The sequence below is a fragment of the Mustela nigripes genome, chromosome 1 (genome assembly GCF_022355385.1).
Source record: "Mustela nigripes isolate SB6536 chromosome 1, MUSNIG.SB6536, whole genome shotgun sequence".
Lineage (NCBI taxonomy): Eukaryota > Metazoa > Chordata > Mammalia > Carnivora > Mustelidae > Mustela > Mustela nigripes.
The window spans coordinates 185220029-185232953 of record NC_081557.1 but is presented as its reverse complement, the minus strand read 5'-3'; the positions used below and the strand labels follow the sequence as shown (position 1 = coordinate 185232953).

Sequence of the window (12925 nt, the reverse complement as noted above, 5' to 3'; positions counted from 1 at the left end):
ACAGTCTAACCTCCACTGTGGACTTTTTCCCCTATAGTGGCCCCTGCAGGTCATCCAACTACCCAGGAGGGCAGGAGCCTGAGACCGAATCATGACTACTTTCAACTACATCTGGTGGGAGGCCATGTCCTTTTCATAAGGCGGATGGGAATGTCGCCCTATACCCCTACCATTTTTTATTTTCACAATATTCTTCCCAGTCCTTTCCTTGCTTCTCTGTCCCAGACTGAGAGGTTTAATGGATTAAAAGGGAACCCGGATTGAAGAATAGGACGGGTCTGGAGTGGTCTTTTCGAACAAGGGGTTTAAGGGAGAGGCAAGAGGGAACTCTGCCCGCCCAACTGCCCTTCCCAGGAGCGGATATGGCCCCCAAAGCCAGCGAGTCCCTCCGGCCTGTAAGACAAAGAAAGGCTCAGGGCCGAGTGGTGACGGGGTGGGTGGGGGCAGCGACTCGCGTGAGCTCGGGGACGTGAGAACGCAGCCCCCGCCCCTTTCTCCGCCCCTCCGAAAGGCGGGGCCCCAAGGCCACCCCCGCTCCTCCCTTCCCCCAAAGGTTCCCCAGCGACGCGGGCAGCCGAGTGCAGGCGCCCGCACACGCCCAGGCACTGCCGGCGACGGGTGGGCGCAGTGGGGGGGAGGGGAGGGGCCAGGGGAGGAGCGGGCGGGCGAAGAAAGGGCGAGCGGTCGGGGGGGCGGGGCCTGGGTGTGGGGGCGGGGCCGAGGAGTGGGGCGGGGCGGAGACGGCCGAGTCCCGGGCTGCCTTAGACAGTCACTGCCCTGACGGCGGCGGCGGCGGTTGGCTGGTGGGGGTTGGGAGGAGCAAGACCGAGGCTGCTGGGGCAGCTGGAACTAGCAGTTGCCGGGGGCCAACAGGCGAATCTGGACCGGAGAGCGAACCCCAGGCCGAGCGACGGAGGCGGCTGCAGTTGGAGTACAGGGAGCGCTGGCGGTCGCGGATTCTCAGAGGAGCAAGTGTCTGGGGCTTAGAGTCCGCCGGGGCGGCAGCGGCCACGGCGGCGGCTGGGGCCGAGGTAACTGAGGGGCGGCAGCGGGAGTAGAAGCGAGGCCCCTTCTCAGGTCGGAAGCTTGGGGGCTTTGGCTAGGTTCGAACCTGACTCACCCGCCCACCCTTTCTAGTCTCCGGCCCCAGACCGACTTCTCCCCACGTTCAGCCGTGGGTCGGGCGGGGGCGGGAGCGGCGCGTGTTGTTGGGGGCTCAGAGCTGGACACCAACAGGGAGGAGACCCCTCATCTGGGATTGGCAAGGACGTCGGGCACCCCCTCCCCCTTCAAAAGACACACCCCAAAATCTTGGGGCGGGGCGGGGTGTTTGGGGCGTTCCCAGGCTTCTTGAAGGGAAGACCTCAGCCTAGAAGCTGCACCTCAGTCCGTGTCTTCTCCGAGGTGGCCCCCCTGTGGCTCCTGGCTGCTCAGACCGAAGGTGGTTCCCGTCTCTGGGAATCCCGGAGTTCCTTTTGTCTATCAGCTGAAACTAGAGGCCGGAACTGTAGGCAAACACCAACCAGCCCTGGAGCACTCTACTCCTGATCCCTTTCCTGCGTGGGAAGAAATTCTCCCCAGCAGCCTTTTCTCCGGCCACAGTAGTAGATTCCAATCCTCATCCCAATCCAAAACGTGTATCTATAGCGCAGAGGAAGGAAGAATTCACATTGTACTGGTGATTAGATTTATCGTTTAAGGTCATCCCCATTCTCCCCTCAGTTTTTTGTTTTGTTTTGTTTTGTTTTGTTTTGTTTTTAACTCATTCCCATCCAGCCACAGCCCTGGTAATCATCCCCTAGGCTTTGCAAACTATCAACAAAGAAGTGTGACTAGTCGAGTAAACGGAGTCCTTGACTGGCTGGACTGTGCAGTTTAATAGAGCTTCCTTTAACTGGCGCTGTTCTACCAAGCTAGTCGGAAAGACCTTTTTGGCCAGAGTTAAGGATGTTACTGTGTGTGCATAAAGCCTTTTTTTTTTTTTTTTCCTTTTTACACAGTTTTGTTTGTTTGTTTTAATCTAGGGTAACTTGATAAAAATACAGCTTTTTGGGAAGCATAACCATAGAGGAAGTAGAATACAGAAAGGAAAATGTAATTTTGATTCTGGGGGGCAATTGTCCAGCTTTTTGAAAGTACCAAAGATGAAGCATATGGATTTTTTTTTTAAGTATATGGATTTTTGAGATTATTTTAACTGGCAAATTGTATCCTTTGTAAACTTTTAAGTAAACAAGCTCTTAACACACGATATTTTGCACTAAGATATTGTTGTTTTAGTTATTTGTGGAAATTGTTGATTTGCCCCCTCTCTTGAACCTAGAAATCTGTGAACAGGTTCATTAAGAATCTACTCTCTTGAAAATGCAGTTTTTGAATGCTTTGGATTAAGAAGGTGGTAACAGTGGACTGTCATTTCTGCCACATAATCTGAAACAGTTCCCTCTCTGGCAGTTGCCTAGATGCCTGAAACTGGTAAGGTCTAGTACTTTGAGTGATTGTCTTTCAACAAGAAATATAGAACTACCGATCTACTGTACACATGTAACCTCTTTGATGGCATTTACTATAATAGACATCTTTTCTGCATCTAATTTTCAGATACAGAATTAACACTTCGAATCTGGAGAAGGATTTTGTACAAATTGAAAGATTGGGCATTCTTTTTAGTTTTCCAGATGTATTGTCTCATCTGCACACTTGAAACATCCACAATCACATAAACTCTAAGATATAACCATGGAGTTATGTGACCCATCAAGATTTAGGGAAAGTATTACCACGCTTTGGAACCAGGCAATTTTCCACCAGTTCAACAGTTAAACTAATAGAGTCTCTGCTGATAATCAAGAGTAAAGAGTCAAAGTCATGCACATTCTGTTGGCAAATGGTATCTATGGCTGTTGAGTTTTACTGTAACTAGTTACTGTAAAGTCAAAGTCAACTTAATTTGCAAGTTATGTCCTAATGGATGTAAAGACCTGTGTTGATGTATCCAGGATCTAACAAATGTTGAAGATAAGGAACCTATTATGACTAATCCTTGGGAAGAGAAAATCTGCAAAATGGCTCAAACGAGTTTACTGCAGGGGAAGCAGTTTTACTGTAGGGAGTGGGTTTTCCACAAGCTTCAGCATTGCCTCCAGGAGAAAACTAACTGCTGCAATAGTGCTGTCAACACACCATCCCTTGTAATGAATTCTGGGAATAATGCTAGTGTTGTCTCTGGAAAAGGAGCTGCCTGGGGTGTGTTGTTGGTAGGAGGGCCTGGCAGTGGCAAGACAGCCCTATGTACTGAGCTGCTGTGGCCAAGTTCACCTGCAAGCTTGCAGAGAGGTTTACATCGCCAAGCTTTGGCCTTTCATTTCTGCAAAGCCCAAGACTCTGATACTTTGTGTGTTGGAGGGTTTATTAGAGGTCTAGTTGCCCAGATCTGCCGCAGTGGACTACTCCAAGGATATGAGGATAAGCTAAGGGATCCAGCAGTCCAAAGCCTCTTACAGCCTGGAGAATGTGAAAGGAACCCAGCTGAAGCGTTTAAAAGGTAACAGTAAGAATGCCATGCTGTTCTAGTTTCTAAGCAAAAATTAATGTTTTCTAGATTTTGGTCTGTATTTTTGTCTGTTTTTAAAATTTTATGCACATTTGGGGATAATCTGTAGTTGTAAATACACATGTTTACTTTGAGTATTGAAGGAAACAAAATTTAAGCTTTGTGTTGCACAGGATATGGATTAAAAGTAATTTATTTTACTTTCTAATAACAATGTGAAGCACTGCAGAAACTTATTTTTTTCAAATTTATGGCAATTGTTTATTTACTTTTCTAATGTTATCTATAACTGGTAAGGGATATTTGTTCTTGTAGTAGAGAAAACCACTTAGCTGCTTGGAAAAGAGGCTACAGTTTCAGGGAGGGTATAGGGCACTATATATGGCACTGAATTTAAAGGAACTCTCAGCATAGAATCTTTTTTGCTTATACTATTCTTATTTCTTTAAGTGAGGCAAGTTCTTTTTGAAAGATCATTGGCCATTGAAAATCTGAAGAAAATCTGTGTTTTGGGATGTATTCCACTATCAAGTAAACAAAAAGTTAAGTGGTGCTTTTAAATATGTGATATTTATAAAATAATGAAAATCTGGCGTAATTTTAGTACTTTTAGTGAGCAGTATGAAAACCAACTTTTTCCTAACCTCAATTAAGCATTTTTCCATTGGTAAATTGATTGGTCTAAGAAGAGAGCAAGTGAGCGAAGAAAACATGATTCCTGGAAAAGAATTTTTTGCATATCACCCCTCTGCTCATTGTAAAAGAAGTCGGCAGATTGTTATTTTTGTGCTTGCTATTGCCTCACTGCTGCTTGAATTACTCATTTGCATACACTTTGATCCCTTGATCCCTTTACAGTAAATAGTTCTTAGCAGGCAAAAGTTTGTTCCCCAAAGCTGCAGGTATACAGTACGGTAGAGATTAGCGTACCTGTATGTATGTGTGACCCTATGTCTGTTTCTCTGTGTGTCTCTAGGAGTCATTTAAGCAGGATTTGAATTGTTATGAAAGGAGTGATGTTTGTTTTTATGATGTCCTCATTATCTAATGGTATGGAATCTATTAATTTAAACTGATATTGAAAATATTAATTATATAGCAAACATTATGTGTCCCTGTTGTAAGTGATTTACAAATGCTAAATTATTTTCATAGCAATCCTGTGAAATAGATACTATTATTATTCCCATTTCATGGATGAGGAAACCGAGGCACAGAAGGCCTCAGTAACTTGTCCAAGGTTAAAGGCTAGTAAGTGGCAGAGCTGGGATTTGAAGTATGTGTATCTGAATACAGATTTGTAATCATAGAAAATCTTTGAAGGACTTGAGGGGGAGAGTGGATTAGAAGTTTGTGGAGGACAGGGGTGTGTGTCACAGTTGTGATTTGAGTGTAGGTTTCAGATTACCCATATAAGTGATACAGTAGTAGTCCAAAATTATCTTTATGTTTAGTTGTATGGAATTCAAACATAGGATGGGTATATTAAAGTCACCCAAAGGGATGTGTCTTTGAGAGGTGTGATATTATTGCTGAGTTTTTAATGTATAAGTGCAGTCCAGTAAAACTCAGGACAAATCTGTTGTTACCTTTTGCTTTTAGCCACTGACATCGGAGTTAAAACTATTAGATCATTTTTAAATAACAAGTAAATCTGTTAGGTGATATTGGTGCACAGACGTGAAATAACCAGGTTCAGTGGATGGTTTTAAATAGGGAATCAGTGATATCTTTAATATATATAAATCTGTACTTTTTAAGAGACGTAAAGTCTCTGTACATAAACAGCTCTTTTCCTGTTGACTTCCTACTTTTTGTGAAGATCCTATCACTAATTGAAGAGCTGAACTTTTATTTTTTATAATTTCATTTCGTATATGTTATTTGGATTTAACACCTTGGGAAATCAGTTTCAAAGAACTTAGCTAAGTTGAACTTAGTCCAACTAAAGTAGGTAATTACAGTTTATTTTCTTGGAATTTATGTGTAAATTTCAAATGTCCTTAAATATTTAAAATCATGCCCGATAACTGTATATTTTTGCTATATTCCAATTTTGAGCAGACTTTTATGTATGGCATCATAAATTTTTTTGAGAAAATGTCCTTCTACTGAGATGATACTCCTATTTTTTCCTCTATGTGAATTTTAGCTATTAACTAATTGAAGGGAAATAAGAAGCAGTTAGAGATATTTGTAAAAACCACACAATCCCGATTTTCTGACTGACAGAAGTAACTAATCACTTTGTATTCCCAAATGATAATGGAAATATAGTCTTTCTATTTGGAGCATTTTGGTGCTTTTGATTTCCTCCTGGATCTTTCAGAAACCTGGGTTACTTTCTTCATCATTAAAGTAATTAATCATTAAATAAATTAGGTAACTTTGGTATTGTAACAACTGTTTCTGATAATTTATAGAATACATTTCCTCTAAGACTGTGAAGCTCTACTATAACCATAGTCAAATAAATGCAAATGTGAGAATACAAGTCATAGCTAAAGAGAAATATTTTTGCATAGTCTATGGCATTAGATGATCTAAGCCTTTACTTTTGAAACAGAGTCAAGATTTTATTTTAGTTTTCTTGGTGATTGATTTGTTAAGAAAGTCCTTTAGAGAATTTTAATAGGAATCTATTTTATTTAGGCAGGGAGAAATGTAATTCAACAGGTAGGCAATCATTGTTTTCAATAAATTATATTATTTTAAGGGAGACAGAGATCAAAGCTTATTAAAACATGATAGGAGATGAAATATAAGCAAAGTAAAATTTTTTTTTCACTTTTGGGAAAAAACTCAAAACCAGTTTTACATTGTTACATTTTAACATCGAACACTTGGTAATATTGATGGTTTAATATATTCATGTGTGAAACAATTTAATAGTATATAATAATTGGAAAATTGATAAAATATTACTTCGTCACAGATCCACAAAGTTGGGGAAATTGCAGAGAAGTGATTCAGTATCAAATGTGTTTTATATACTTCAGTTTACTTCCTAATTTTTTCCCTAGTATTTATCTTTAATGATACTAGATAGAATATGTAATACCACAAAAAATCTTTCATGATTACAGGTCTTACACCTGCATGGTAACTTGTTAACTACTGGTCTTTTACTATATGATAATAAAAACAAGAGGAACATTATTTTAATCTAGTTAAGTGTTGCTGCTTTCTTTCCATTCTCACAAGATATACTATCTTGATTTTTTGATTTAGTTGTCACAAGATTTCTTCTGACCTTCATTCTTACGTCGAATATTTGAGAGTCTTTTGTGTTTTAAGCACAGTACAGCTGGAGATATTTATTGAGAACCTTCTCTGTGTTAAGTAGAGTCCACCTTTAGTTAAGCCAGTGAATAAAACAGACAAAATGCCCTGCCTTCATTGAGCTCAAATTCTTAGAGTAATATTTATCCTATTTCTATAAAGAAGTAATATTTGGGGTAAATCCTTGTTATAGTGTTCATGCAACACGTGAATGTTTTAACACTAGTTGGAAGGAATTATATGATCTAAAGGGAATGATGAATGAAGACCCATTAATTTCTTTTTTTCCCTTTTTCATTTTTCTCTCTTAATTGGTTAAGTTGCAAAGCTGTTGTTCCTATGTTTAGAATTTTTTTTCTCATTTCTGTTGATGGAACCAAGTCTATGACAGTTACATTTTTACTTTAGAATTAGGGGTGGTTTCTTTCATTTTGCCTTTTCCCCTTCAGGCTCTTATTGCAAAACTTTGTGTATTTTGTGTATTTTCTAGAGTTAGTGTTAGACTCTTCTGGTAGTCATAAAACTGTAAACAAATTACAATTATTTTTGACAGGCATGTCAAGGTATCTAAGTTAGGGAATGTGAGAAAGAGAATAGTAGTTTCAGATCTTGTGACTGGCTTAGAAACACAACTGGACATGGTTATTTCATTCAACCAGAATCTCCTTTCTGAACCTTTCTGTCATGATCCTTAAATCCAAGGATGTTCTCGGAGATTTAGACCGATGTGGTAGTGGGAAATACAAATTTTTGTTCCTGGTAGATACCATTCTCTAGTTTTTATTTCTAGTTAACAATCTGCAGGACCAGGTATGAGTTTTCTATGTGTGATACCAATTTTCCTGAGTAAAAAGATTTTATTCTGTGTAATGTGTAAATGGAATAAAATTGTGATGAAGAATTAGGATGACTAACTGAACTTTGAGAGTTTAGCAAATGTTATAGCTAAATGCTTGTTAGAAAAGAATTGGAAACCGGAAGACCAAACTGACATTTGTTTTTTATGTCAGTTAGGAATCCTCAAATGGTTGAATCCTTTTTCTTGTCTTTTTAGTTCCTTCTCCTTGAACATATATCATTTTTCACTTGTATCTCTTTAGATTTTTAGTTTCTTTTCTGGCTATTTATACATATCTCTTCTGTTATCTCCTCTATTAGGCATATGCTTCTTCATGACATTATTCATGACTGATTAATTTTTTATATTTACCATAGTGCTTTGAATAGCACTTTGCATATAGCATGTGCTAACTGATTATCATCTGAATGAGTGAATAATGCTACTTACCTTTCTAGAATATGTTTGAACCTAAATGAAGGACTGCTGAAGTTCTTGTGTAAGAAAGGGAATTGAAATGTTATATTATTTAGGTCAGTTTTTAATACAGACCAGATTGATATAGTGATTATTAATTTACTAACCTGCTGTGTCTGCTCTTTAGCATGTATGAATATGGCATTAGTCCAGATAGTTTTAAGTGGCCAGATGTCTATCTTCTGTCTTAACTGGCTCCAAGTATTTTTGGCATACTCAACAAAGGGACAAAGAACAGAATGAAACTGGAATGTGTGCTTCCCTCTTACCCTCAGTTTGGGGGTATTTTCAAGGAAAAATATTCCCTTTCCATTATCTGTCTTGTATAACTAATACTACTAATAATTTCTAACTGTCACTATCCATTCTTAGATGTTCTCAGATTAAAAGATCTTGTAAAGTGTCTTTACTGTTCATTTTTTAAATAAAATAAATGGATTAATGTAATTTTCATAATCAAAATTCTTTATTCATTATAGTCTAAGGTAGTCATTTTTCACTGAATTGTCTGTTATTTTCCAATTTTTAACCATGTTAATTCACTTTAAGATGGACTTCCATTCATTCAAGCCCTCCCTCTTTCCCTTCCTAAAACCTTTTCTTTCTACCCTTGTTGGGTACTTTCTCTTTTATATTCATATCTTAAGAGCTACTACCTTTGGTTCCCGTTTCTGTTACTTTTTATCATTTGCTGAACCATTCCACTACCTTTAATCACTTCTGCTATAATGACATAACATATTGCTCCATATTTTTACTGTTTAATTTCAGTTATATTTTTAGTTCTACTTGGCCATTCTTTGATTTACTTCCTAATAACTCAGAATTTCTTTTTAGACCAGAGAGAGTAAAGTTATACCCTACAAATAGAATATTTTTTACCCAATTCAGGAAATTTCACACACACATCCAGATTTTTAGTTTTTCTTGAAAAAAAAAAAGGAAATTTGACAATATTGGGTTCTCATTCTTTAGAATCAGTTATTTGGTAGAGCTGAGTTAAGTGCTTTCTTTAGATGGGACCTACACACCAGTTCCCCCAACTCTGTTACTCCATTTCAAGACCACTTCTTTTGTTTATATATCCAGCCTAGCTCCTACTGGCATTTTCAGACATGAACATGTTTTCTGTTCCTCTGGAAAAAAAAAAAAATGATTTTTTAAAAAAACTTCCCACCAAATCTTCATACTTCGAATTTGTATATTCAAGTACTACTTCTATGACCTCATTTTTTAACTTACTGATGTTTAACTTCTATATATACATACCCACAGAAAGATATTTATGTAGTGTAGTTTCTGAACTCATTGCTTTCTCTATCTTAACCTTAGATGGTAAGTCCTAGAACTTTTTTCATTATTTGTAATTTCTTCCTTTCAAAATCCCCTGACTACTTCGTTTGGTCACTCTCCCTCTAGGTTCTCTTTGAGTGTTTGTCCAACAAATCTTACTTAGTTCTTCTCTCTTTATACATGCTCCTTTAATAATTTTATTTACTTATGTGGCTACCAATGGTCATATCTAATATGATAGCAATGAAATCTACATCAATAGCCTTTACCCTCACTCTGATCAACATGTATCTTTTCACTGGAGTGTTCTTCACTAACCTTTCTGTCTTTTTCAAATCAGCATCTCTTTCAGCGTCTCTGTTCATTGGCTCATTCATTTATTTCTGAAACAAATATTCTGCACCTGCTGGGTGCCAGAAATACGCTCAGTGTCAGGGCTAGAGCCGTGAGCCAAACAGGACACTGGGTTAAGTGTGTGTTGGGGGGAGGGGGAGTGGAAGGGAATACACATTGGACAAATATTCACAAAAATAAATGTAAAAATGTAAAAATGCAACTTTAGCAACTGCCAAATGGAAGGATATAGGATGAAAGCATTTAATATGAAACTTGGTCATTATCTAGAATTCTGGGAAAATGGACTCTTAGTATCTAAGTTGTTTCTTAGTTCTTACTTCCTAGACTTAAGTGTGGTCTTAAGATCAATATTATCGGCATCTCTTGGAAGTTATTAGAAATGCAGAATCTCAGGTCTTTTGAATCTGAATGTGCCTTTTAACCCATTTCCTAAGTGAATCCAGTGCACATTGAAATTTAAGAAGCACTGCCCTCAGTTTGTTTCTAGAGTTTTCTTTGATTATTTTCCATTAGTTTATTCTAAAGTATTTAATCATTTTCTTAGAATGTTTCTTGAATCTTTTATCCTAATCTAGAATATTTATTCATCTACTCCTAGTTGATCTTTTTTAATTTTAGCCTCTATATTCTAATTCCTTTTGTTCAATTGGAACAAAAGGCCGATTAGCCTTAATAAAATAGTGCTTTCTTTAGGTCATTTCTCTGAGATTGTGATAATCTAACCTATACTGCAAATTCAAATTTCCCTGCTTACCTTTATTAAAAGTTCTTGATAATTTCATTCTATTCCATCTAAAGCAGGTATCATGTTTCCAAAACTGCATCAGACCACACAAGCTCATTTGTTGCTTCAAGAAACATTTTAAGTGTATAAGTCAGTGTTAATGTGGGTAAGAGATGTGAAAAGTAGGAATAGTCTTATTTTTCTTAGTGTCTAGTAAGAACTTCCCATATATATATATATATATATATATATATGGAGAGAGGGGGGGGAGAGGATATGAACTTTCTGTTATGTATGTTGCAGATTTTTTGTTTTTGTTTTTGCTTCACATTCAGCATTTTTTATTTTTTTTTTAAGATTTTATTTATTTATTTGACAGAGATCACAAGTAGGTGGAGAGGCAGGCAGAGAGAGAGGAGGAAGCAGGCTCCCCGCTGAGCAGAGAGCCCAATGCGGCTCGATCCCAGGATCCTGAGATCATGACCTAAGCCAAAGGCAGAGGCTTTAACCCACTGAGGCACCCAAGTGCCCCGAGCATTTTTGATGTTTTAAAAAAAATTGTATGAAATCAAATGTTTTCCGTATAATAAAATGGTTTGATTTTATGGAATGAAATAAGTAAATACTTTTCTGCCCTTAAAAATACCTTTAAGGGGCACCTGACTGGATTGGTCAGTAGAGCAGGTGACTCTTGATCTCACAGTTGTGAGTTCAAGTCCCATGTTGGGTATAGAGCTTAACATTTAAAAAAATGCACCTTTAAGTATATTCTGATTGATTGCTTATTTACTCTACATTGTTCTAATTTTGTCTTTGACCATACTATATACATAAATGTCTTATATAAGTCAATTTCTCTCTTTCATGTTATTCTAACCTGAGAAACACATTTTTTTTAATGGTATTTATTTATTTGAGAAAGAATGTGAGAGATAGCACGAATGGGGAGGAGAGGGAGAGGCAGGCTCCTTGCAAGCGGGGATCCGGATGTGGGGCTTGATTCCAAGACCCCAGGATCATGACCTGACCCGAAGGCGATGCTTATTGGACTGAGCTGCTCAGGTGTCCCTCTAATCTCAGATATATTCTAATGTAATGTTTTTTTTTTTTACTATATACATGCATAGTTAAATATAGTCATTGGAAGGGTGTCTGGGTGGTTCAGTCGGTTAAGTGTCTGCCTTCGACTCAGGTCCTGATCTCAGGGTCCTGGGATCCAAGCCAGGCATCAGGCTCCTTGCTCAATGGGGAGTCTGCTTCTCCCTCTGATCCTTCTCTCCACTTGTGCTCACTTTCTGTCTCAAATAAATAAAATCTTTTTAAAAAATAAAATAATAAATATAGTCCTTGGTAATAAAATAGAATCTTAAGTGCTCATGTAATTGCTTAATTTAAAAAATAAGTATTAAGAGAACTAATTATATCTTACTTGTTATCTGGAAAAAAGATTTGGAGCTTTCCAGAAGCTGCGGACCTTTTACAATTATGACTCATGATTTGAATACATAAAAACTGTAATACATTAGGGTGCCTGGGTGGCTCAGTCGGTTAAGCATCTGCCTTTGGCTTAGGTCATGATCCCAGGGTCCTGGGATCCAGACCCAATTCATGCCACCTGCTCAGTGGGGAGTCTGCTGCTTCCTTCCCTTTGCCTGCCTCTCCCCATGCTTATGCTCATTCTCTATCAAACATATATAAAAATCTTTTTTTTTTAATTTAGATTTTATTTATTTATTTGACACACAGAGAGAGATCACAAGTAGGCAGAGAGGCAGGCAGAGAGAGAGGGGGGGGGAGCAGGCTCCCCACTGAGGAGAGAGCCCAGTACAGGGCTTGATCCCAAGACCCTGAGACCATGACCTGAGCCGAAGGCAGAGGCCCAACCTTCTGAGCCACCCAGGCGCCCCCAAATAAATAAAAATCTTAAAAAGAAAAGAAATTGTTATAGATTGAAGTATTTGTTTTTGATCTTCATCTTTCTGTGTATTCTTGGGGTTTGCCATGATATTGCAGTTCTTTCTACTAGAGGAGAAATACGCTTCTCTGCCTTTTTCCATTTGGCTCAACCACGTGATTTGCTTTGACCAGTGGGATGTCAGTAGACATGATCCAAACAGGTTTAAAGTGAGCATGAGTAGTTGGGCTTATCCTCTTTGTTTCTACTATGACGGTGAGAAGGACCTGTTGTGGCACGCTTCTCAGTTCAAAGAGGATGAGAAAGGTATGGAACCAGTAATATACCACTATTGTAAAAATAACTAATGATAAAAAAGCTATGGAAATAATATTTCAAATAGGAAATCCATAATTTTCATCAAAAATTTAGAAATCATAGGTTCCTCAATTTCATTCATCCTCTACACTCAGTTCATTAACTACTTTTGTTTTATTTCAAGTAAAA

General features: G+C 38.3%; 1 protein-coding gene across 1 annotated transcript in view; it reads left to right on the top strand.

Annotated features, from left to right (window-relative positions):
* Nucleotides 1–799: 799 nt before the first annotated feature.
* The window catches only part of ANKRD50 (ankyrin repeat domain containing 50), a 33931-nt gene continuing 21805 nt past the window's right edge, over nt 800–12925 (top strand). The window contains exons 1-2 of the mRNA XM_059378149.1: nt 800–1031; nt 2602–3544. Coding sequence (XP_059234132.1) covers nt 3033–3544 — 512 coding nt within the window. The 5' untranslated portion in view covers nt 800–1031; nt 2602–3032. The remainder of the gene's footprint in view (nt 1032–2601; nt 3545–12925) is intronic.